Source organism: Mauremys mutica, chromosome 14, assembly GCF_020497125.1.
Source record: "Mauremys mutica isolate MM-2020 ecotype Southern chromosome 14, ASM2049712v1, whole genome shotgun sequence".
Classification (NCBI taxonomy): Eukaryota; Metazoa; Chordata; order Testudines; family Geoemydidae; genus Mauremys; species Mauremys mutica.
The window spans coordinates 13,959,269-13,985,614 of NC_059085.1; the positions used below are offsets into that span (position 1 = coordinate 13,959,269).

Below are 26,346 nucleotides of genomic sequence, written 5' to 3' on the forward strand. Positions count from 1 at the left end.
TTAACTAAGTGTTTGGTTTTTAAATGTAGGTAGTTAAACTGATGCCAAAATCTGCATGGTCTTGTTTCTGTTTTAAACAGGCTTATTTCAGTTTAAGTTTATAGCAGGTTTAAACTAAAGCACAAGTGTTCACACAGATGTTTGCATCAGGTTGGCTAAAAATTGTTTACAGTGTTTTCCCCATTCCCCATTCTCTACCATAAATATTGAATTCACATCTCATCTGGGCCCAAACAAGGTGCATGTTTGGGCCCAGATGAGATGTGAATTCAATATTTATGGTAGAGAATGGGGAAAACACTGTAAAAATGGAACAAGATTAGGGAGGAATGGCTTGGATTAAAGAGCAACAGGTAATTAGCGGATTGTGTGGGCCTAGAGGTATCCTTTTGCATGGAATACACTTCTCCCTTGGAAGAGAAGCCTATTTCTTTAGTGTGGTGTTCGCCTTTGCTTCCATCCTCTCCTTTGCTCTTGCCCCATTTTACATCCCTACATGGACAAAGGGCTGAGAAGCTCAGTTATGAATCCCCCTTTTTAATTACACGAGTCAGGGAGGTAGGAAGGTGAAAAGGGTAGGGTACTGGGATGGGACAATAAATAGAAGACTCACTGCTAACAGAGGGGCTGATGTACATGTTTGTGCAGTGGAAAGAGAAAACCACCACCAAAATTATACAAATTAACTGGCCAAGACTCGAAGACTGAGGGCACAAAGAATTCAGGGTTGTGTCCCAAACATTACAAATTATTTTCAGTTCAGCAGGAGAGTTCTCATGTGTGGTCTTCACATTTCACTTCCCCATTTTTTCTTTCTTTATTCTGCCACCACTTTTTGTTCCTTTGAAAATCAGTGTCCTAACCAGTCTTTTGTCAATCACACTCTGCTTTCTTCATCTGTACTCCGAAATTGTCACTTTTTGTTTTTCCTATGTCTCACATGTTTGTTAAAAGCCTTCCTTATTCATTGTATCCAGTCAAGGCAGAGAATTGACTCTGGTATTACCAACGGTACCACGTGAATCTATTCAAAATGACCATAATATTCTACGTTAGCGTATACTGTAAATCAGAACTGCCCAAAATGTGGGAAAGGAAGCCTATGACATTAAAAGGGGACCATATTCTTTCTCAAAGTAAAAGTGATATTCTGTGGCTAGCAAACTTGTGCTCTATTCAGGAGCTGTTACTCAGGCAAAACTCTTGTTGATTTTAATGGGACTATAGTTGGAGTAAGGATTGTGGGACTGGATTCCTAAACTTTAATGTCAGATTTTTAATCATAATCTTACTTTTTCAGAGTCCTCCATTTAAGGATTATCTGCCAATTGGATACAGTTTTGTTGTTTTGTTTTTTTAAGCCCATCAAGTTCATTGGAAAATGTTTAGCCAGTCCCGGAATGCTTTTCTTTGGCTAGTTTCAGATTTTTAATTCCCATTTCTATTCTTATTTCCCCCATGATATCTTAATGAATATTTATCTTAGAGTGGCATGCAATGCGGGCGCATGCTACTGATGCAGGCATGCTACTACGACATTAACAGGCTTGGAAAAAGAAAAGAAAAAAAAGCTTTAGCTTAGTTTTACAAAGATATTATGCAAAAATCCATTGAGCAGCACTAACTCACAGACGGATTACAAACTAAATTGTGCTATATATTAGTATAAAAACATGTTGTAGTAAGAATGGCACTGGTTCAAAAGGAATAAGGACTTCCATCTTGGTTCCTTTCGGTCCACAGTGAAAGCGTTGAGATACAGCCCTGCCCTGTTGCCTGACCAACCTGTGACAATGGTTTGTTATTGGTCCTAACCCACATAATTTCTTCCCTTTATATCCTCCGATCCTGGTACATTTTGAAGGAACTTGAAAGCCAGTTGAGTTGTGGGGAGTAGCCTGGGTCAGGTCTAGTCATCTTTCCTAACGTGGCACCAGAAAAGTTCTTTTCTATCCTCTGATATAGGTCATAAATTGAAAGTTTCCTCTTCTAATCTTCTAAGCTGGTCAGTTTTAAGAATCCTCTTCCCCTGTAGATACCATCAGACGCATAGCGACTGGCAGGTGGTCTGTCAAACCTGCTAACTGTGTAATAAAGTTGAACTCTTCCACTTCCTGCAAGGGAACAAAAGAGGAGTGCAAAAATCAATGCAGGGTATTCAAAATGCACCGGGCTTAGATTTTCTACATCTCCTCCCAGTTTACTTTCTTAAGCCCAAAACCTGTCTCCCTGCTTCCACGGATGTAATCAATGCTCTGGGGGCGGGGTTCTGTGTGCTGGAGTGCAAAGGTTACACCTGTAATATATACACACCTACTGGATGAGACCGGTATCCTGTTTGGGGAAAAATAGCATGTGCTCACGTAATTCAAGACTGTCATCATGCATATGCATGAGGTGGCTGAATTTAAGGCTGTAGAGGCAACCTTAATTTTGGCATTTCCTAACTCTTGTGCGCTTAGCATAGTGTGACCAGATGACAAAGGTGAAATATCGGGATGCGGGTGGGGGCGGGGCAGGGCAAAAAAAAAAAGCCGCGGGAGGGTCGTCCCCCCCCCGCCCCTGCCCCAGCTCGCCTAGTCTCCACCTCCCCTCATAGGGGAAGGTCCCCAGCTGGTGCAATCCCACCCACTCAGACAGCAGCATTTCAGGCAGGCAGCAGCTCTGCCCTGCAGCACAGAGCACCCCGGGATTACGAAGTGAGTGTCTGGGGCGTGCTCAGCCTGCGGCCGCTGTGACCCCGCCGAGTTGCCCTGCGCGTGGGGTGAGTCTGTCCCCACGTACAAGAACGGCCCCAGGGGGTGCGGGGCAGGGCACATGGCACGCGCAACAGCTGGGCAAAGGGGCCAGGGGACACGGGAGCCCTCGAGGAACGGGGGCCACCAATCACCCCAAGGAAGGGGGCTGGTGGGCGGCAGCTCTGCCCCTCAGGCACGGGATCTGGGCGCAGCACTGGCGGCCCAGCCAGGCGCCCTGCGACCTCTCCCACCTTCACGTGGCTCGGGAGGCTGGACAAACAAGCAATTTTGTCCTCCCCAAATCCCCGCCCTGGCCCTACCTTCTTCAAGGCTGCGCCATGCACGCTGGTGTCACCCCCTCCATCCAACACTTGTGCTGCCATACAGCTGATCAGCACAAGCCTGGGAGGGAGGAGGAATGCAGCGTGCTTGGGGAAGAGGTGGGGCCAGGGTGGGGATTTGGGGAGGGGTCCAATGGAGGAAGGAGGGGGCGGAGTCAGGGCAGGGGGGGCGCAAGCCCCTCTGGGCTCTGCCTGCGCACTGGAACGGAAGGCAAAATTGCTTGTTTGTCCAGTGTCCCGACCCAACATCGGTCAGGACGCGGGACAAACAAGCAAATATTGGGACAGTCTCGATAAAATCAGGACGTCTGGTCACCCTAGCTTAGCAACCTCAACCTTCTTTAATGTAACTTCCTGTGGACTAAAAAAAAAAAAAGCAAACAGGAAAAAACAAATTCTGTCATCTGTAACCATATTGATATCCGCAGGGTTAGAACTTTTAATCTATGTCACAGACCTCTGCTATTTGAGGAATACTTGTTAGCACTAAGAACAGGAGTACTTGTGGCACCTTAGAGCATAGCTTTTGTGAGCTAGGCTAAAATAAATTTGTTAATCTCTAAGGTGCCACAAGTACTCCTGTTCTTTTTGCAGATACAGACTAACTCGGCTGCTACTCTGAAACTTGTTAGCACCAGTAAGTTGACAAACTCTTTGGCCAGCCACTAGAGGGAGATATGGCACATTTTGCCCGTGGGCATCAAAGCTTTTTGCTAGCTGTAGAAGAATACTGAGACTCGGGAATCCTGTTTTCGATTCCAGATTCGGAGGACTGTACTCTAGTTTATTGCAGAGCCTTCTGCCACTTGGCCCTCCAGTCTGTCCTTGTCCCAGTCCTCATCCCAGGTTCTCCATCTCCTGACCCCTCTGAATTCAAGTCAAGCTGATTCCTCCTTCTCGTCTGTGCTATCTGGGCTTCAGCAGCAGAAGCACTGAGATATTCAGAGCACAGGAGAGTCTCCCTGCTCCCAGTTCTGGACCCGTGTCACAATGGTCCCCAGCAGCCAGGAGGAACAACAGCAGGGAAAGTCCTGCTCAGTCCCCACAGCCCTTGGGTGGTGCATGCCCAGTGCAGACAGAACCTTCAGACAATGTAGCTGCCAAACTTTAATGAGTCTGTGAGCATCTGTGAACTGAGACTTTCAGAGGCTCATAATTTGGATAGCTGTTCACAGAGTTGGCAAAAGGCACACGCCTGACCCTAACAACACTTCTTCCCCCCCATGGTCAAATTACAAACTCTGGAGTCAAAGCATGGAGGAGCTAGCGCTTGTCAATAAAATGGTTATGCAAATCCGTTAACCTGAACAAAACAAAGCATGTTTTCCCCTAACCTCAATCTCAGAAAGAGATGAAGTTTGATTTTGGGGGAGGGGGGGGGAAATCAGGCTGACATCTGGCACAGAAAACTTAAGCCCAAATTGACTGAAGTTTGGCAAAAATATAAGGTACCAAAAACATGGTCTTCTAATGGGAAGTGTTGGAGCAACTTTAACTACTGAGGTCTCCAGGGATGCCCCCGCAATTTTTTCCCATGCTATGCACCATCTCTCCCTGTGGAGCCATCCCCAATGCAGCTGCTGATCCCAGTGCTTCATCCACCAAATCTGTGCCACACTCAGCCCCCACCTTGCAGCCCGGCCTGCCCAGGTGCAGTGTCACTTCCCATCTCTGAGGCGGGACACAGGCTTCTGGAAGAAGGGGGAGGCTGGGCAGGCTCCATGTGTGGCAGGGAGTCCTAGTGCAGGAGCTGGCCCCAAAGCAGCAGTGCCCGTCACCCACTTCCCACTCAGGTTTGGCTCCATGACCCCTCTCTCATGCTGGGGCAAATGGGGTGGTACAGCTGGGCCAAACTGGTGTTGCAACATGCTGCACAAGGCGTCACCACACAACTCAGGTTTGGCCCCACAGCCCCTACATTACGTGTACAGGGGTCATAATGCCACTCAATTTTTAGCCCCTCCATCATGATGAAGGAGCCATAGGCTAAAATCTGAGGAGTGTTGCAGCCCCTGTGCACTGTGGTCCCAATGCTGCTCACTCACTCAGTAAAATTCAGATCACTTACATGGCTTTGGGGCTATCAGTGACGATCCTCCTCACCACTGCCAATGGTATGCACTATGCATATGGCTGCGGGCATCATAGGATGCCACTATCTGCACCAAATGTATCATTTCACAAAAAACTATGTGCAATCTTAATTTGGCTCCCTTGTGTGCATGTATTATGATAATATTTAAGTACACGATCACATTTTTTTTCCTTCTGCCTCATTCAGTGGCCTTATAATGAGACGCTTTGAGCAGCCTTAAGAATAGGCAGCTTTATCACCTCTGCATATAGTATCACATAGCAGGTTTAAAATTACTTTGAGGATCTCCCAGACTCACGGTGTATTGGAAGTACAGTGTATTTGTTTTATCATCATATCGTGTTAAACTGGCCAGGATATTCTATAAGGTTTTACAAAAGTTCAAAAATTGGTGACCATCAAATGAAAAACTAGAGCATAATGCCAGAGGGCATAAGAAAAAGCACCTTCTGCCCCCCAAAATTACCCCTGCCAAATTTAAGGCTGGAGGATGTTATTTTGTAACATCCTTCTACTTTCCAGGAAGCAGTATGCAGTAGCTAATTCCACCCTAGAGGCCCCTACCAAGACTGAACTCCATTATGCTAGTCACTATATAAACATGAAATAAGGTAGAGTAGAGGATGTACTCACTGGTGCTATGTGAGATATTAGAATCAAACCCATTTGAACTGAGCCTATTTTTGAGATCTGATGCGTTCTTGAACAGAGCCCATGCTCATGGAAGTTCAGCAAACATTATCTTAGGTTGCTTAAACGCTTGAGTAGCTGTAAAAAGCATCAGAGTCCTGTGGCATCTTATAGACTAACAGACATATTGGAGCATAAGCTGATACTTGAGTAGCTGGTTAACCTCTTTACCCCACCCCACCTCCAAGGCACCTTCTCTCACTTCCAAGAAGTCCCAGACTGCCCAGGACAGAAGCAGGAGAGAGGGTCTGAATGAGTTCCCTTTTGGAGATGCGAGTTTGAATTTAGCCCTATGAGCAAATCTGCAGGGCCTTGTGTGCCATCCAAGCACTTTACATTCTGAGTTACAGTTCACTTCACTGTAGAACTCACCATTTTCCATTCCAGGTAGACACCCTCTTCTGTGTAAAGCATGTAGTCAATCCTCCTCCCACTGCCTTTTAGTGATGCCTTCCTCCCCTTTTGACTTGAAGAATGGTTCTTGCTGGTGGGATAGACCAAGTATCCTTTCCTCCCTTCTTCGCTTTCCAGGACCCTGGTTTACAAAAAACAGAAGCCTGTTAAATATCTCCCAGCTCTATCCCTGTGTGTAGAATAAGCTATCATGAGTATTTTTATTGCAGGCCCCCCCAACACACATTGTGCTATTCGGAGGAGTCTACAGTGTAACCAGTAGCAGAGTGAAATCCATTGTTTCAGGCATGCATTTTACAGCATAAGGTTATATTAATCTGCAGCTGACTGAGGGGACAGTTCGGCTTGGACATTCTCACAATGAGTCTCAATACTGATATTCCACTATGTGTGTGGATCTGACCCTGATGTCAGTAGGAGTTTTGTATTGAGAAGGAAAGTAGAATATTGGCATAAAGATCCACCATGTGAATTTTGTATATACAATTACTGCATTTGCAGATACCTGCAGCAACTCCATATGCAGGCTATCAAACTTAACTGGTCATCAGCATGTGCAATCATAGAAATTTTGAGTGTTAATTTAGGCATGCAGATATGTACACCCTTTTGTGCATGCACTCTTATGAAAATCTGGGCTAAAATGTACAAATGACTTTCAAAAGCAAGTAGTTGGAAATTATTTACTTTTCTTACCTGCCAGAACCTGAGCTCAGAGGTCTGTGGTTTCCCTTGTAAAAGTTGATTACATCTTTAAGCTACATCATCAACTGTTGCAGCAGAAACACTGAGCCATGAACTTGGGTCCTAGCAGGTACAAAGCCTTTAAGTTCATCTTGAGAAAAAAATGACATTTTGATGTCCTGGCTTTTTAAAATGATCGTGAAAGCATTAGTGAGTGTGTGTGTGTGTGTGTGTGTGTGTGTGTGTGTGTGTTAAAGGTGACAAGCACAGAACTCTTACGAAATGATTTGAAGTTAGAAAGAGAAATAGTCCCTGGTTTTATCATCTCTCAAAATTCCATCCTTCAAAAGAATTTGAACTGTGACAAGGCAAGAACTGCAACACTTAAGAGGACTGTTTAGTTTTTTGGCGAATTGGGAGTAAATGCAAATTATAATTGGCGAAAGTTGATTCTTATAAGAAGCACTTTACCCACCTTTACAAGATAATAATCCACCATAATACATTATGGTTGGCTATTAAGTCTATGGAAAATAAATGTATTGCAGCTCATTTGTTTCCTCTGATTAATTTAAATATGAATGTTCTGATAGTTATCTAAGCCTAGACAGATTATTTTTAATAACCATTTCATAAAGGGAAATTTTCTTTCATATAGGATGTTTCAAATTTGGACGGTCATGTAATTAATTGTGTTAAGTTAGCTTACTGGAACACGCTGATCCCGTAACATGGAGAGTCCGACTGTTCATTCTACAGCTTGTTTCTGAAAATGGTGCTCTTTCTGAAAGCCTCATTTAGATTCAAGAGAATGATCTGGCTCTAATGAAGCTGACCTCCATTGAAAAGCAGCAGCCCACACAGACTTGGTAAGCGCAAATTAAACAACAGTTGAGCAAAAGCTGCGCAGAGCTGGACCAATACTGCAACAAAAACCCAAACCCCACAATTTTCATCTGTGCAGTCACTTCATTTAAAAGATGACTTCGCTTGAGCTGCACTTGCACCCTTTTCATATTCACTTCCTGTGCCCATTTCAGTGACTGAGTCATCTACACAAGTGTTTATGGAAAAGGAATATTCATCTCAAATACTCCAGGACAATGAATTTTAAAATGTTCATGCACCTGTATTCTCAGTAAAATTCAGATTACTTATATGTGAGGGGCTGCTGCTTGACACAGCAGGTGCAGAGGGTGTATGCCATGCCACAGAAGTAGCAGCACATAACTACTCCATATGAATGTAATAAGTTATGCCTGGTCAATATGATATACACAGCAATCTAAACTTTATAGGGCTGATGCCTCAGATAAGACCTAGGACACAGAAAGGAGAAAGAGTTTAAAATAATCCTTTCTAATCTTTTCTCCTTGAGAGATTTAATACCCCCAGGTGGCTTTTTTTAAAACCTTCCTGCCTATTACAAAAGTTATGACTCCTCCAACTAGAGCATGGAAACAATACCATGTGACTATAGTGGCCAATCACAACTAATCAGCACAGCTCATTTTTAATATTGAATATCAGACTGTCTGATGAATCCACACCTGCAAAAAGTATGATACAGGAGTGAGAGAATGCCATTCTGGAATCAATTTCACTCCATCTCCACAAAGCTTGGGTAAGCCATCTCACAACCCAGGGGGGCAGGAAACTGCAGGCCCCACAGCCTTTCTGCTGCTGCTGTTCCAGCTTGTGGCATGGAATTGTGGGCCACACTCTCTCCACACACATTGCTTTGGGGCCTCTGAATCTCATCTCTTGACTGGTCCCTAATGGGGCCTTCTGTGCTGGACTATGGAGACCTTGTTGCAGTATAGAGTCCCGGTATTTCTGTACAACCAGTGAATACTCCACACCCCACCGACCTTGTGTGGTGCTTAAATGATGCAGATGGCCTTGTGTTGGCTCTCTGCATCAGGGTAAATTTCACCTTCTGTGAGAAGAAATTACTTGCCCTAAATTAAAAGCTCAGCTTCACAGCTAAGGCTCCTTCAAAATGGAAGTGTGTTTACATTGCCCCATTGTTCAGAGGTGGAGTCCAAGTTGTAAAAGATCAATATCTACCTTATTAACTTGTCCCAGATTTACAGAAAAATTAGTTAATAAACAGCTACCCCACTATTTATGCTTGGTTAAATCAGTCTGCTGTACTGATCAGCTGTGGAGAGATCTTCAAACAGGCTGTGCTATGCCCAGTCTGGTAGCATTCAGAAGTTGGTTTTATTGTCCTGTTCCAGCAAACTGAATGTATACATAGGTGTGAATTCACTGAATATTAGCCAGCTTTGAATGTTGTAGTGCATGCCTCTTTTGCTAATATGGTTAATAGCCACAGGGTTTGGAGTCATGATCCAAACTTCCCCAAAATTCAAGGTTGGTTAGACCTAGAGTTTACTTAGTCCTGTTTCTATCTCCCCTCCACACCCATTTCATTTTTAAAAATGTTTTGGTGTAAATCTAGTGCTGGTTAAAGATGTCAGAGTGACATCCCTAGAATCTGAAGTCTTCCACTTGGCCATAAGACAGCATGACTCCCCTATATAGTGCTTTAACCTTTTATTATCTATACGTATTTACATTATGCCACATTCACAGTATTCCTGCGGGTCAGGCAGGACCACCTATAGAGATGCAAAGTCAGTACAGTTTCTAGAGTTAATTAAATCCTTAGTACCTCTGCTGCTATTGCCAAATAAAAGGTAAGCAACACATCTCTCAAAGGCCACCAAACAGCCATTGGATAGTACATTTTAGTCACTTATCACCAGAATTAAAATATTAAATGGAAAATTACAAACTAGCTTTTCAATTAATTGTCTGTAAACAGTGAAAGCGGGACTGAGTGCATACTTCTGTAGGTTATCTGGAGTGCAGACTTCTTCCTCATACAATCCTTCAGGATCTAACAAGGTACCTGTGAACAAAAAGGAACACGTGACTAGCTCAGCATACCTATTGCTACTTGCACCTTGTGTAGTTAATTGTAGCAGTGCAAAGGGAGTGGAATCAGAAAGTGTTCCTTTCTGATTTGATAGCATTTTATACTCACTTTGCATTTGCTCTGGACAAGGGTGCTATCGGTTTAAGGTATGTCCTCCCTTCAGGGACTGTTTCTTGCCCATCCAGGCTAATGCTTTTGATCTAATGGGATTCTTCTATTTCAGAACGCATGCAAAAATACTCCCTAATTGCAATGAGGATGGGAATGCTTGCACTCATTTCCTCTACCCTCCCTCTTTCTGATCCTTAAGTGTGTCTTCTCCCTTGCCTCCTGCACAGACCCTCCTCCCCCCTCCCATTAACTTTTTAAACCTTTCTGGCAAACTACCCAATCTGACCTACCCTAACCACTTCCTCAATCAGTCAAATCAAGGTAATTAATTAAGTGAAACCACCACTCCTGTTTTTAATGTTTTTCATGGAAGTCCAGTGGGCAAAGTAATCTCTAGTGTAACTCAGTTGAAATCAGTGGAATTACACCAGGAATGAATTTTTCCCTAAGGTATGCAGTTTGAGGTGGATGTGAAAATGAAAACGGTGCCAATGGAATTATTTAATTATCTTGTCACAAACACTGATTTATAACATCAGCAATTAATGGGGCTGGAAGAGTCTAATCATAAGCTGAATGCTTCAGTTTACATACAAATAGCTTGGTGTAACTGAGAGACTGGAACTGGAATACAGAGACACCACAATGGTTCAACTGGGTTTTAAAAGATCATTTTAAAGTGGCTAAACTGTGGCAGGGTACTTGAGTAATCTTATAAACTGATGCCATGTTCAATTCCAGCAGGGTCTGCATTTTGGTAGAAACACCTCATCCACTATTTGGGTACATTTTATAGTACAATAAAGCACTCTGAGGCTTACAAAAGAGATGATGCTTTTAAACCACAGTTTGTAAATATTTAGATCCCGCTTAATTGTTACTGCCCCTTAGTTATACCATATGCTGCCTGCAGGTGGTGTCTCAGGAACATATAAAGATAAAATCAGTTGCCTCTGACAGTTTGAGACAAAACCTTACCAATTGCCCATGGTTTTTCCTCCCCAGGACCAAGCCGGCATGGATCTTTGTAGCGTGTAAACAGGGAGTGCTGCTGCTCCAGCTTGTCCTCTGCAAGTCCAAGGAAAGGCAAATCAATCACGTAGTGCAAGCTTTAAAATACAGTGCAAAAACTGGTACCATGCAAAAGGCAAACTTGACTCTCCGATCTGTGTCCTCAGCTCATGCCCCTGGAAGGGAGAGGAAGTTCCTCCCATCACTCTGAAGCAACCTCTCTGGTCAAGACTACAGCAACACTAATTTAATTTGGAACCTGATTTCATTTTGGTTTCTAAGGTGATATCAGCAACATTCTGTAATGAATTTTAAAAAACAAATAAACCAAAAATCACAATTGTAGTCAAGATTTTTATTAACCATGAGCTACATTTTATAAATTCTCTAAATCTTAGTCCTCAGATTGACAAAAGCATTTCCTAAATGTCTCCCATTTATCACTAGTTTAATGCTAAGTTGACAGCTGAAGGAACTGATGCCCCTTATTTATCTTCAAAACAGGTTTGATTGCAGGCAATGGCAATGTAGATTTCCCACCTTGCCTGGGTAATTTACATAACCCTTGTCCTGGAGGGACCAGTCTCCATGCCCTTTCAATTTCTAGTCTGCAAGACTGCCAACAGCGTACCAATTAGTGCCAGTTGTGTTGGTGGCACATGTTTGAGGAACTGGGTTAATATCACCAACTCATTTCAACTGGCCCACTGAACAGACAGCAAATGATGACTTTTGGGCACTAATTACCTGGGCTGGATTTTAACTGGTGACCTAAAGGTGAAAGACCTCAGGCCAGTTGAGATTAGTGGCATTAAAAATGTTACTTGTATATTTCAAATCCTCCAAAACTGTAAATCATGGAAAAATAGGCCACTTTCCTATCCCTGGTCACCTCCACTCCCTCGTTATATATACGGCCTTGTTGCATCTTGTCTTAATTAGGGGCCTAAACTCTTTAGGGCCAGATTTTTAAAGGTACTTGGGCACCTAGAGGTGCAGATCGGTGCCCAATGGGAATAAGGTGCTTAGTGGGAATTTTTCAAACTTGCCTAGGCACCTGTGTGCATTTTTAGGTGTCTAAATACCTTTTAAAAATCCGTCCCTTACTGTTACTATGCATTGGTACAGCACCCAGCATAATGGAGCCCTATTGTCATTGGAGCTGGTTGGTGCTTCTGTATACAATTAGTTAATAATATCCTAATCTCCACTGCCTGAATGCTCCAAATAATTGCCCCCACCAACAAAACTCAACTAAGAACAAAGATTCACTGTTGGAAAATATAGCACTTTAAAACAGAAGAAAATGTATCAACAACAAAAAGACTCACTGCCAAATCCTGCCCATCTGATTTTTGGGAGTAATTAATGGGCCTGATTCTCCATTGCCTTGCACTATATACTGATGTAAATGACTATACAATGTAGGTATTAAATGTTAGGCAGTACAGAACTAGACTCGCTGGCTTCATATTGACAAGACATATGGTGAGTTGGGTATGTATATAGTCTCTGCAGTGCATTTGCTGAAGTTAGAAGCTTGTGGTATGACTGCCTCACAAGATGCACTGTTCGCGAAACACTTAGGTTACATAACTGACTGAAAGAGTCAGAAATGATATTTTGTGTTGTGATATTGTTAGCCTGAGTATTAAAGTAGTCCAAATTACAAGCAGCATGCCACATGCATTCTCAATGCTTCATTTCTGCCAGAGCACAATTAGTACCAATTTATCTACTTCAAGTCTAATAGCAAATATATGCTGCTAGGATTATTTAATGAAACAACAAAGTAGTACTATTGGCACTGGATCAAGTTGCTAGGAGAACTAAAATTCAGGGTATACTATTTATTATAGTAAATCTCATATCTTGTAGTATTTGCAGGATCAGACCCTCAAACTGAAAATACCAACACTGCTGTAAATCCAATAATTTTTTTAAAACCTATTACACTGCAGCGTCCCTTGATAATTTTCTTCTTTGCAGCACTTCCACCATTTTAGATTTTAGAATTTCTTATCAACAGTTCAAGTTCCCTCTAGGGATCCCTGGAACATTCACAAGTGCCTGCACTTGAAACTAATGATGTCATTTGTCACAGTCTATTGTCAAGGCAACAAAATCCATAAATATGTATGAAAATAGACACACTCAAAACAAGGGAGGGGGAACTTCTTTGAAGTTTCAGCTAGATGTATCACCTAAGGAGGACGTTGCCCTGCATCAACAGGAGCAAACCAGACCTGCTTCTACAGGAGAGCAACATCATTCTTGCCAAGGGACGGTGATGTGTGACTATCTCAATTCCAACTAGAAGGGGTCAGGAAAAAGGAAACAACACATGTTCAGTCTGTAGCCACATTTGTACTAACCATCCACTGCCCCTGAGGCTTTTACAGGCTCTTATGTCATTGTATCTGTTTTGTCCCTAGCTATAGGGCCACAGGATTCCATTCTTGCATTTTGTTCAGTGTATCTTACTGAGCTGAGAACTGATACCTCTATTGCACTCGCATTGTCTCAGCTGCCTTGAAAGTTGCCGTCTTTAGAACCACAAGACGATTCTGGGGCTGAGGCAGTAATAAATTAGCGGATACATCTTGGAGGAATTGCAGAAAACTAGAGTATTTCAGATGTGACAGGTACACTTAAATCACATCCCTCCTCTCTCAGCAGGTTATTGATTTTGTTCAGGTATTTTTATTTAAGGACCAGATGAAATCTGTGCAGTTTTATTTCTCCAAGTTTTGCTCTGTCACAGGGTTTCATATGCCTACAAACCTTCTTTGGAGAAGCCATGGAAAGGAATAAAATTCTGTGATGATTAATCCACCGCCATGCAGCCATTGTTACTATTCATGGCTGAAAGGTACAGCCTAGCCCCTCTCATTGAACGTTTTTTTTATCTCATAGCAAAAGGTTTAAAATATAATAGATTTTCATCAGAGTTAGACTACATCGGCCTGACATTAAAGACAGCCTTATAATAAAGTTCCTGATAACTGAAAATTCAATGTACTGATGTTAGAAGTGTGATAACTCTCTAGTACTAGGGTACAAATGACTTGCTGCAAATGGTCCTAAAACATGGGGTGACTTGCAAATGTCGGATGGATTAATGGTATAACTTTCAACAAAGAGTTAGAGCTGGATTTTCACGGGAGGAAACAAACCATTCTACAATTTCACAGTTTGTAAAGAAAGCTGGCAAGTCTAAAAATATTCAGTTAATATTTTTTCCTTAAAACCTTCCGGACTCTTTACAGTGCAAAATTGGTAAATACTGTATCAAGATTTAGTACTTAAAAATACAAAGCCTACATTTTCCTCTAAAGTACATTACCTAACAAAGATCTGTGACTTTTTAAATTAAAAACATTCCCCTGCAGAGTTGTAAACACAAATACTGCAGCATTGTTCTAACTTAATACATGAGAACCAAAAAGTGAGACTGACTATAAACAGAAAATGAAAGTGATCAACTTAATTTCAACTTCCATTTCAAAAGTGAAAAATAGTCAACTGCATCAATAGCAAAAATAAAACAGATTTTCAATGCTTTTAATGATTTTAATTCTTAGCAACACATCTAACAGCAGCTTTTACCTTGTTACTGTCCCCTTTAACAATGGTTACGTTTCAATTATTGAAACCCCTATGCAAACATGCCTACAAAAACTCAACCACTATATAAAAATATATTGTCAACCAAGTAACATCTGACACTTGGCTAACATTCACATACTATGTTTGCTACATATTGTACAAAAAGATTATTCTAGATGATTCATTGGATGAAATGATCATGTTTACAAACCAGGAAGTTTCTTTATCTCATCAGAGGTCAACAATTTTAAGATTTGGAGCAAAGCTGCACAAGCATGTAAATAACTGAATTCTGATTGGCTGTATCTGAATTCAGCTAAAATTGATTTACCTCTGAGCCAATAAAGCATAGGGAAATTTTTGCTGTACTAATAAACTCTGGTCAATAAATCTTGACTTTCAGCTCTAGAATGTTGATTCATAATTCTAGATGCCAAGTCAGAGTGTCTGCCAACTTCATGTTCTGTTCTTCAGATACTTTTCTACTCAACTTCAGGGTTCATTTGAGATTGGAGATGCAATAACTAAATTGACCGTGAGCATTTGATCCAAAGCTGAGTATGAGAGGTTATTCATCTCCTGAGAATCCTGGCTGCCAAGTAGTAGCACATGTAAATACGAGACAAGACCAGGCAATGCAGGGCCAGTCAACATTTTGAATTTTTTCATTTGAACATCTATCCAAACCAGATTAATTAACCTCGTCAGTGGCGATTAGCACTATCTCGATCTCATCAGCAGTTTCAAAAGAAAAGCACATTCAAAGACATGATATGAGGGAATATTAGTTATTTTGGACCGTACAGGAGGTATCTTTTTCTTTGACATACCTGGTACACCCAGCTTCATTAGAGGGGATAGATTCCCTATGGACACTAATATCTCCACTGAGCAAATGGGCCTGAACAGTGACTAAGAATCTGTAAACCTGGTGGTCCTAAACGTTAGAGCCCAATCTGAACACTGTAGCTTGAATTTATCTCTAACCTAGCTGACTAAAAGCACAGTATAAACCAATATGCACAATAGAGAACATATTAAGAGACTTCACGGTGATCATGATTGTTCCTACCCCTTGTCTCATTGGTTCACACTCTTGACGGTCCTAGTGTATCCATCTCTTTGTATGGCCACATAGTAGCAGGAGCTCAGACACCGTGACCTTTCCTCTCAGATGTAGCCCTCTCCATACTTTTTGCCATCTCCAGGCTGGACTACTATAATGTGTTCTATGTAGGCTACCATTGGAGGTCATTTGGATGCTTCAGCAAGAGCAGTTTGCAATTACCTGCCTATTAAGTGGGAGCATGTACACACAAATATACACCACCTGTGATTTACACTCTGTGCTGGCTTCCAAGCTGCTGCTTGGTGGTAGTAGCTAGTATCTATAATGTTGGTTGTCTTAGACAGCCCCTCTCGCTATACTCTTCAGATCAGTTGCTTTTCTGGAAAAGCTTCTGTTGTTTGGGCCCAGGGTTAAACTCCTTTGAGCAAGCAGCAAGACATCACTAGTAGACAGCCTTTGGTTCTGAAATTTGCTCTCTGCTACAGTCCACCAGAGTCCAAGTTCACTTACTTTTGGAACATAATGCAAGACTTTTTGTACTTGGAATATTTCTTAATTTTAGAACATAATTTGGAGGGGATCCTGCATTAACAGACAGTAGTGGTAGAAGTTGGAATGGATTTTTTGATTTGTGCCAACTGCTGGTAATAATTGTTCTTTTTAATTTCTGTGGTACGCCCAGCTAGTGTAGTGATGAGCCAGTTGAAATAAATTAACATCCATTTATGTAACTGCCTATACACACTGTGCAAACATACAGTTGATGCCATTAAAAATAACATGTACTGTACCATGTTTGACTTTATCCTAGTGTGTGAGATATTCTTTACTCAGAATTCCACTGTATTTTAACATCTGTTGGTAGTAAATGTCTACTTCAATGGTGCCTTCTGCCCTCCATATGTGGAATAACTTCCAAAAAATAAGTTAAAAGAATATTAAGGTTGCAAAGTCAAGTCCTTAAAGTTAGTAAATGCCAGAATTAAAGTTGCCCTCGGAACATTAATTCAACCCTCTTGTGCGTATGATACAGTCTTTAATTACACAGTTATGTAAGATTTTTTCCCACAGGTACCCAGTGATTATATACCTGTTCACATATATATATTAGTAACTAGAAAGAAAGGGTATATAGGTGCCATAGTGACAATAAAAATGCAGAGGAGGTAAGAGCTACCTGTCTGATTCTTCTAGAGTTTGGTGGAGATTGTCAAAGGCACAAATGATAGGACTGCCCTTTGTGCCTTAGAAATCTCCCCTTTAATGAATAGGCATCTCTTAAACATTGGGTTTGCCCACACAGATTAACAATCTTTACTCCCATTTTTTAAAGTTTTTATAGCAATTTATTCTTATTTAAATGTGACTGCAAAAGCCATGTACAATTGCAGATCACTGCTCTAAAGCAGTTAGAGGAGACATTACAACATCTTAGTAGCTCACTATGATGCTATGTATTCAAGAGGAAGGGGAAAAGCTTGTCTCACCAGATGAGCAGTTGTCAAAGTTGAGATCTCCACAGATCACATCAAAAGCCACCAGCTCCTCTGGATTGGCTGTGCTGGAGGAGGAGGTAGATTTTCGGAAATCAGCCAGCCAATCTTGAAGCAGATCAAGTTGCTCACATCGAACTGTAGTGTCTCCTATGGGAAGCATGAATTAAAAAAGCCTGAGTACAAGGGAATGTGCTTAAAACAACATTTCACTTTACAGATAGATACTCAGAATGCTGCATTCCTCTTGTGTAGCTAACGGACGTTGTTAGGGACGTAAAGCAAAACACACAGGAGGGAGATAAAAGCACAAAACCACTCCAACGCCTCCTACCCACCCTCTCCCCAAACAAGCCCTTGTATTGCATCTTTTCCCCTCCTGCATGGTGTACATTTAAACAATTTGGGGCAAGGAATATCTTACTATTTGTGTGTAAAGTGGCTGGTATTGTTTTGGACAGTATGAATAAAATTCATCCTCTGTGCAGAGACCTTGCACAAGGCCTATACACTGCGCAAGTCCTTGACATAAGGCAGAAGTGGGACTTAAATACTTTATAGACCTTCTGCTGGCTCTCTGCACAGGGTGAATTACGCTCTCTTTAAATATAGTTTTTTGTGTGTAATTTGTATAATGTTAAGGTTGCGAAGTAAAGCATTCGTAAGTTAAGAAGTTCTAGAATGAAGGTTGCATATGCGTTATGATACAGTCTTTAGTTACATGATCACAAACTATTTTCTCCACAGGACCTCCACTCCGTTCAGTGCTCAGAATGGATGGTCAAGATTTCATTTTAGACTCATTGTTTGATAGGAGGCTATAGGCTTGCTACCCATTCAAACCCTCCTCGGACTACAGAACTGTTAGTTTCCCCAGGGGCTTTACGATGGCGTGCACCACTGTAAACACCATGGATAGAGAAGAGCTATTTAAGCTATACGACAGCGTTGGTACAAGCGCAAATGGCCAGGAATAAATTTAGGCTGGAAATTAAAAAAGGTTTCTAAAATCAGAGTAGTGAGGTTCTGGAACAGCCTTCCAACTTGAGTAGTGGGCGCAGACAACCTAATGAGTTTACCCTAATTGTGAGCTCATCCGTGAAAAGTAAATGAAAATTAATAAAATGTTACAATAACCTATAATAACAAATGTTGGTGGGAAAAGGTGCAAAAAAGAGACAGACTGAATCAGGCCAAACAAAAAGACCTACTGATGTAATTCAAGGACTGTGTTATGAGCATGCCAGATAAACAAGAACAATGCAAGCCCAGAAATCAATGAACCAAACTTGGTGTCAGAAATTAGGCCTGCTGGTGGACAAAATAGTGGGAGGATGGACTATTCCACCCTTCACTCCCTTTCAGGGTCCTTAAAATAAAAGAGGCTTTGAGATCAAAGTTGTTATAGAGGAAGTGCAGGGGGACAACAGCTGACTAAAAGAAGGGAAAAGAGCAAGCTTCACTATCATGGTTGCCACCCTCTCTTATCCTTGAGATCCACTGTAACATCAGTGGGCCTTCATAGTTTTGATCCCAAGAGCTGTCCTTACCAGACCGAGCTAACAGGGGGACTCGGGTGACATTGCTGCCTCCACCAGTTTTGGCTGAATCTTGACTGTCACCAGGAACATGAGACTTTGTCACCCAAACCCAGTGTGTCTATTTCCTTCCCCACTGTTTTACTTCTGTTTCCTATGCTTCTCTTTGTCTTCTAACAAGCATCTGGCTTAGCTAGCCAAGACTGCATATTTTGCAACATTACTGTAAGCCTGTGAGCAGAGAGGGAGATAAAAGCAATCCCCTAAACAGTCTGATGCTGATATAAATTTGCCAGTTCTTGTAGTGGTTGAAAAGCCTGTATGCTGTGCCTATGTTTTGCCGGCACTGAAGTTGCAATTGAGAGTAAACACCAGAGAAAGAACATGCATTTTCTTTTTTTCTTCTGCTTTTGTGTGTGTTTTGTCTTGTTTTGCTTTCTAGGAAATGGGATCGGACTTTAACAACAATGGTAGCACCAGACCATCTCAATTAACTTATTTTTTTCCCCAAAAGAATACCCTCTAAGAGACTGTTAGACAAGGGGGTTGTTCCTTCTAAAGACTAACTTCAGAGAAAGGGAAAGGGAACAAAGGATGTTGTTAAAATGAAAGCCTTACTTAATATGTTACAGAAAATGAAGAAAAAACAGTTAAAGCATTTGAAATTTATCTTTAATAAAAGGTTTAAAGGATTTTTAACTGTGTTTGCCATAGTATTTAGCAGGCTGAGGTCTCTGTATATCAAACTTTGTTTAAAACTATTTAATGTTGGACAGCTACAGGATCATATTAATATCTTTGACTCTCTGGGCCCATATATTCCATCTAAATAAATACAACAGATCATCATTTCCTTTTTCTTATGCCAAGACTGGGTAGGGCCAATGTTATGAGCAGATTCCATTCACGTCTGTTTAGAACCAGGATTTGAGCCTATTGGGGATTGCTAGGAAGGCTTTATATACTGTGTTGGTCCACTGTCTTCTTGGACATCTCTGGACTCTCTCATTTTCATAGACAACACGTTTGGGCAGTTTTAAGATGAAGCTTGATAAATTTATAAACAGGATTATATGACTGTTTCCTGCAATAGCAAGGGACTGCATGAGATGATCCAGGAAGTCCCTTCCAAGTCCTGTTTAGCATCTGTGTGCTACACAGACACTGGATTTAGCTTCACAACTCCCCTTTTAATGGCAACTGAAGCACAGACCTTAATGTCAAAAATGGGTACCCAATTTGAGAGTCCTGGAGCCTGATTGTTCAGATAATTTATCATTTTCTAGAATTAGCCCTGTGCTGCCAATAATAATCCATCCATTCAGCATATCTTTGAAGAATGAAGTTCCTCTGGGAAAAAATTGGTGGAGCCATACATCTGGACACTCAAAGTAGAAAAAAATTGTACTCAGCTTCCACTCCAGTTGGGCATCTCTGGATATTTGTGGATTTTTGTCTGATTGGAAACATTTTCTCAGCTGAATAAGATATAGCAGGAATGTCTCTGATCATCCATATTAGCTACTAAACTACTCTAGGGTTTTGGAGTAGAAGAAAGGAACTATACACAAAAGTATAGGAGAGTATATTTTACCAAAGGAGTACAATAGCTAATCCATCTTGGCGCTCACTGAGAACACTTTTAAAATCATTTATTTTATAGCTCCCAGTAGTATGCCAGCCACTTCTGAGGAAATACATAGAAAACACTGCTGTGAGTTCCAACCTAAATGATAGACTTGATCAACAGATTTTATCAAAATCAAATTTTGTTGTTGTAATTACTTTAAGAAAGCCAGTAAAAGTCCGACTGGTGGGGTGGGTGGGTGAGAGGGAGAAAATTTGCTCCTAAAATAATTATCACTGTATTCTCCCTCCCACTTTTGTTCTGTTTGCTACACACAAAATAAGCTGTGCATGATACTCGTAACAAATGATGATTATCTTTGATTTTCTGGAACTAGAGTGTGAACCCAGGGAGATAGCTGGCTCAGCCTCCAAATGATAAACATGTCAAGGTACGAAAGAACAATGTTTCTTTCCTTCCACATGAAATGAAATTTGATTTGAAATGTCATGTTCCAAGTATATGGTGAACAACATGCCCAGAATCACTTGTTATGATGAAATAGCTTGATTTGTATGTTATATTACTCAGTGTTTTAAAACATCCCAGGCATGTCAAGACTATCTCAGACATCTGCTTTCACTGATCACACAGTATGTAGATGAAGCAGCAAAGAATCCTGTGGCACCTTATAGACTAACAGACGTTTTGCAGCATGAGCTTTCGTGGGTGAATACCCACTTCTTCGGATGCAAGTATGTAGATGGTGATTGTTTAATACTGAGGGTTATTTGTGCTTATAAAATACATATCTGCTTTTTCTCAGCCACGTATGGTAAGTAAGCCATAATGTCAAGATGTTAACTTATGTGCATCAAGGGGATGGGAAAGCTGGGCTTTTCTGGCTTGGGGAAAACACCCACCAGCCACTCCTTGGCGTAAGGTTAAGGAAGAGACCTCCTTAGATGCATATCTTGTGAGATCTGCACTGGTAGTCCTGATAAGAACTTCAAGTGTGAGTTTTATAGCATGCATGTCCTATAAGACTTGCAAATAGGCCTGTTACCAGATATTTGCAATGTTGTTGTAGCCATGCTGGTCCTATAGAGACAAGGTGGGTGAGGTAATATTTTTTATTGAACCAATTTCTGTTGGTTTTGTCTCTTTCGTCAACAGAACATGGTCTAATACAGGATATTTCCTCACCTCAGTTACCAGATAGGCTTTTCTAATCCCAAAGATGGTGAGCACAGAGAGGGGACAAGTGCTGGTTTATACCCACGTCACTGGTTTTTATTACTGTTCAGAAGGGAAATTAGAGAGCTTGTATATATGCACATTGGTTTATATGTGAGGATATTTGGTAAACACACTGAGCAAGCATGCACACATTAAGACAGATGGCAAAGGGTGTTTTGAATTATGCTAATGGTTTTAATGTAAGGGATGTGAGGTTAAGCCTTCAGGATACGTGACTAATGCCTTTGATAATTTGGTAACGTATCTTTGAATACTCAATGAAAAATGTGCATCTGAATATCTTCTAAAGGGGACTATTACTCTCAGCTCAGCCTGGATAACAATGTGCATAACTTAACACCACTAAAGTGTGTAGCTATGTGAAGGGCAGCAAAAGCTCCCCAAGGTGAAAACTCTGACTTACGGTTTTATGCCAGTGGGTACATAGTCTAACAGATCAGGGGACTGGGCCTCTGGATTATATTCATGGCTCTGCCACTGACTCACTCTGTGGCTTTGGGTACATATACATTGCCCATTAAGCCTGGGCTCTGACTCAGGTTTAGGTGTCGGTGCCACCAACAGATCTTTTTCTTTTCCGTGCTTTACTGTCCCTCCTGGGAGTCTTAAGCAGTTTAAGACTCCTTATGATCCACATGGTAAGGTTCACTGGATTTGGACGGGGCCAGGGAGAGATCTCTCTTCTTAGGAACAGATCTGGATGGGGATCTGTCCTTGTATTCATAAGAGTGCCTAGGCACAGCTTTAAGTCAACGTAACTTACAAAAACTTGAAAAAGCCACTGGCAACGTAACTTACATCGACTTAAGTGATAGTGTAGACAAGCGAGAAGTCTTTTAGCAGTAGGCAACTTGGACAGATATCTGCTGAACAACTCCCTTCACTCACTCGCCTTCTTAATTACATTAATTCTAATGTAAAACAATCTCACTTTTCTTCTGCACATCAATTATCATTTACAAAATGAAGCCAACCCTGTCCCTCCTGCAATCTTTGCTGGAGAGGCTATGGACACACAAGTCAGCACAAACATTTCTTGGAACTACTCCCTGATCTACAGTTTCTGGTTACAGATAGATAGATAGATAGATAGATAGGGATACATAGGGAGAGGATGAGAGAAAAAAGACGTGACAAATGTGTAGGCACCTTGCTTAATGCACTACTGGAAGATGCTCAGATATTACGGTGATGAGCACATTATAAGAATCTATATCAAACAGAGCCTACACATACTTTCAGTACACAGCTTGATAGGAATTCAATCTAGTATATTCTTAGAAACACCCCCTCCTCCCCACCACACTACAAAACCGTACAGAACTACAATTCAGAATGTTAATGGTAGCTGCTAACAAATGTATTGCCAAGCTACGGCTCACAAAATGGAGCCCTACAATTAAGACATGGTTAGACAAAATAGAAGTAACACACATGGAATAAATTATAGCCCAAATCAAGAGAGATTCAGCATTCATTTGATGAAAGAGAGTCCTGTTATTTGCAACATATAAAACAACAAACTTCCCTCCAGGCACAGTGTTGGTCACAAACCAAAATAACAGCATATGATGATTCTGGCTTTCCAGAGAAATGGTAGTTTCACTTACCATATTAAGTACCTACTTATGTATAATGAAGTCACACCAAACTCTGTGTAGACTAATTTCTGTGTATGTGCATGCGTGTGCTGCCATTAAGAGAGAATATTTTTGGGGGGAGGTGTGGATGGGGTTAGCCAGCTGATGTCCCTTTCTCTGACCTCAGACTCTAATGAAGACCCTTGGTTCTTAAAGAACAGTACTGAGGAAATCTGTGCCTAGACAACTGGTTCAGACTAAATTCCAGCAAAATTATGCTGGCTTGTTCAGAGAGATGGTGTGAAAAGAGGTGCACTTCCCCATGATTCTTGATTTGATGCTTCAGGAAGCATAGGACGAGAGGCTTCAACCAGGCTACTGTGGCGAAGGGCCTCATCATAGTCCTTGATCAGGAAAGAAGTATTAACGGGGTGGGAGGCTGAGTAGAGGACTGTTTTCTTCTCTGAAACTTCTGCCTCTTTTGTTGTGGCTCACAGGACCTCAGGGAGGGAAGGAATTGGATGGGGCTGGATCTATTGGCCGCCTGAGACTTGTTGAGTTTTCTCTTGTAGATCGGTGTATAAATACCAAGAGAACACAAGGTAGCTTTAGAGTCCTTCGGTGTTCACAGAGATTCATCCATGCTATCTGCAAATAACTGGACCCATCAAAAGAAGTTCCTGTACTGTACTCTGGACCTCTTTCGGAAATTCAGAGAGTTGGAGCCAGGAGACTCTTCTCATTCTCACCGCTGAAGCAATCCAACAGGTGGCAGTATCAGCGGCTCAGAGGAGGCTTGTAGGGTTGACCTGGGAAGTAGCTGGCCCTCTGCAACAACTGCCTGGAACTGTTCCCTGTGTTCTGTCAGTAGATGGTCCACAAAAGAGGTCAGTTTGGTGTAATTCACATGGTTGTACTTCGTCATCAAAGCCTGATAACGGCAATTCTAAACTTTCTCCCCAGGATGTCCCTATGCTTGTGGTTTTTGTCATGAGGCATGGTCTTAGCATGATGCTAACTACCATGTTCAATCACTGAGTCAACTACCAAAAAGTAGGTGATGGATGAGAAAATAAAAATTCTGAGTCCTTTCCTGGGACATAATACTTCTTGTCAACTCTTTTTTGCATGTAGGCAGAATAGAAGCTGGGGTGTGCCAGATGACCTTCACTGCATTCAGAAGAGCCTCATTAACAGGCAAGGCTCTACAGGCTGAAGAGGGTGAATGGAGGATGCCAAACAGTTTATGATGAGGCTCTGTCTCCTCCTCAGTGGTAATCTGTAGTCTGCGGCCCTCCTGACCAGGTCCTGGAAATGTTTAAAATCATCTGCCAGGGATGGAGGAGGAGGAGGCATACTGCTTCATCTGGGGATGAAGAGGAAATGTTCACCGTAGGAGAAATCCCTTCATCAGCTCTAGTCTCCTGTTCTTCGAAGGATTCTTCTGGAGAATCAGGCCTCCTGGAGGGAGTAGGTGATGCTGGCTGCTCCTGTCTATGATTGGTGGAACCTGATTGTAGCAGTCTAGGGAACCTTGGAAGATTTTGTTATGGCTTAGCTCAGGCAATTCCGCTTTCTCAGCCTCTGGTTATTGTAGGACACAGCATGCTAGCTTTGACCTGCCTCAACCGGCTGGGACTGCTGCGTGGCAAGCCCCTGGCTGTTGGCCAGGGGGGCAGCCCCAGAGGGTGGAGAGTTTTTATTGCATTATGTATGAGCTGATATGCTGCTGTTTTGTATAAAATGAGCATGCTTTGTGTTTGTTTTCGGACTTCACCCCAGGCCGAGCTACAGGGCGCTGGGTCCCCGTCTCAGTGACAGCAACGCTTGGGGTCCCCGTTGCAGATGTGTCACTTTACCTTCATTAAAGCCAATTACTCTCAGTGTGGAGTCGGTCTCGTTCTTGCAGAGTACCTCGGACCCTTTTGGGCAGTAACACTGATGCTCTGGAAAACTGTTGGTGATAAACTGCCCCGGGGTCCCAATATGGACATGGAGAAGGTGCATAAGACATAGGAGGAGCCACCCAAAGGTGCTCATACTAGCGAGGCATTGGTGGTAATCGTGAGCCACAAACAGTTGCAGCTTCATCAGAGGCTTCTAAGAAGCGGCCTCTGTAGGAGTTAGGAGGAGAGCCCTGAACTGACATTTGAGAGAACAAGGAGAGGTCTTCATCAGAATCCTCTTCCTTAAGTTCACTCTGGAATGGTGGAGTAACTGGACAGATGTGAGGTAAAACAGTTGATATTGGGCAAAGTTCAGGCAATCTGGATGTTCTCCATACCAACAGCACATTGGAGCCAAGGAGCAGAGGGTCGGGCATCTCAGATACAGCCAGGTCCCGGGGACAATGGAACTCCTGAGGCCGAAGTCTCTGCTGAGGTAGTCGTGACCACAGGCTTTGAGCTCTCGGAGGGAAGAGCAGTTGTTGATGGTACTGAAGATCTCATGAGCGCCCAAGGGAAGCATGTCAGAGCCCAAGAGAGCTTCTTCTATACCGAAGAAGCACAGGAAAAGCTCTTCTTGCTGTCTCGGTCTGATAATGGCTTTGCTGCCTTGCAGTCTAGCTGTGCCCTGGGTCCTGAGGAACCGGGGGCCTCAACAGTACCTGACTGAAGAGCTAGTGGTGCTGTGGTAGCTGAGAAAACCAATGACCTCTGCTTTTTAGAGGTAGGTTCTCTACCCTGCAAGCCAGGGGCATGTTCTTTCAAGGGCTTATGAGAGGAGTCCTGTGTCTTCCTCTTAAATGCCCTGGAAGTGTGGGGTTCTGAGGCAGCAGACTTGCTTGGGGACCAACATACAGGGGAGGGGGAGTGTTCCTTGGCCTGGGTCAGAGGCTGAATGTAGAGAGCTCTCCATCATAAGGAAATGAAACTTTCTCTCTGTTTTTTCTGGGTCTTGATTTCCGTGCCAGACAAAAGTTGCACTTTTGAGCAATGTGCAATTCCCCGAGGCAATGGATACAGCAGGAGTGCCCATCGCTGACCGGGATCACCTCCCAGCAAAACAGACAGTCCTTGAAGCCAGGAGAACGGGGCATTATCTCCTAGTAAGTAGTAGTAACTATCTAATTGCTAAATACTATAAAGAAAAAAAAATTTAAAGAAAAAAATCTCTATCAAAAGTATTTACTAATTATGGAAAACTACAATTAATATCAGTAAGACCAAGAAATTGATTGAGGAAATCTTAATAGGAC

General features: G+C 42.2%; 1 protein-coding gene across 4 annotated transcripts in view; it reads right to left on the reverse strand.

Annotated features, from left to right (window-relative positions):
- Positions 1 to 237: 237 nt before the first annotated feature.
- Positions 238 to 26,346, reverse strand: part of SMPD3 (sphingomyelin phosphodiesterase 3) — a 258,319-nt gene continuing 232,210 nt past the window's right edge. For all 4 annotated transcript variants that reach the window (XM_044987095.1, XM_044987096.1, XM_044987093.1 and 1 more), the window contains 5 exons: positions 17,197 to 17,352; positions 10,999 to 11,088; positions 9,819 to 9,882; positions 6,237 to 6,399; positions 238 to 2,114 (listed from right to left, as the gene is read on the reverse strand). In XM_044987095.1, coding sequence (XP_044843030.1) covers positions 2,013 to 2,114; positions 6,237 to 6,399; positions 9,819 to 9,882; positions 10,999 to 11,088; positions 17,197 to 17,352 — 575 coding nt within the window. In that variant the 3' untranslated portion in view covers positions 238 to 2,012. The remainder of the gene's footprint in view (positions 2,115 to 6,236; positions 6,400 to 9,818; positions 9,883 to 10,998; positions 11,089 to 17,196; positions 17,353 to 26,346) is intronic.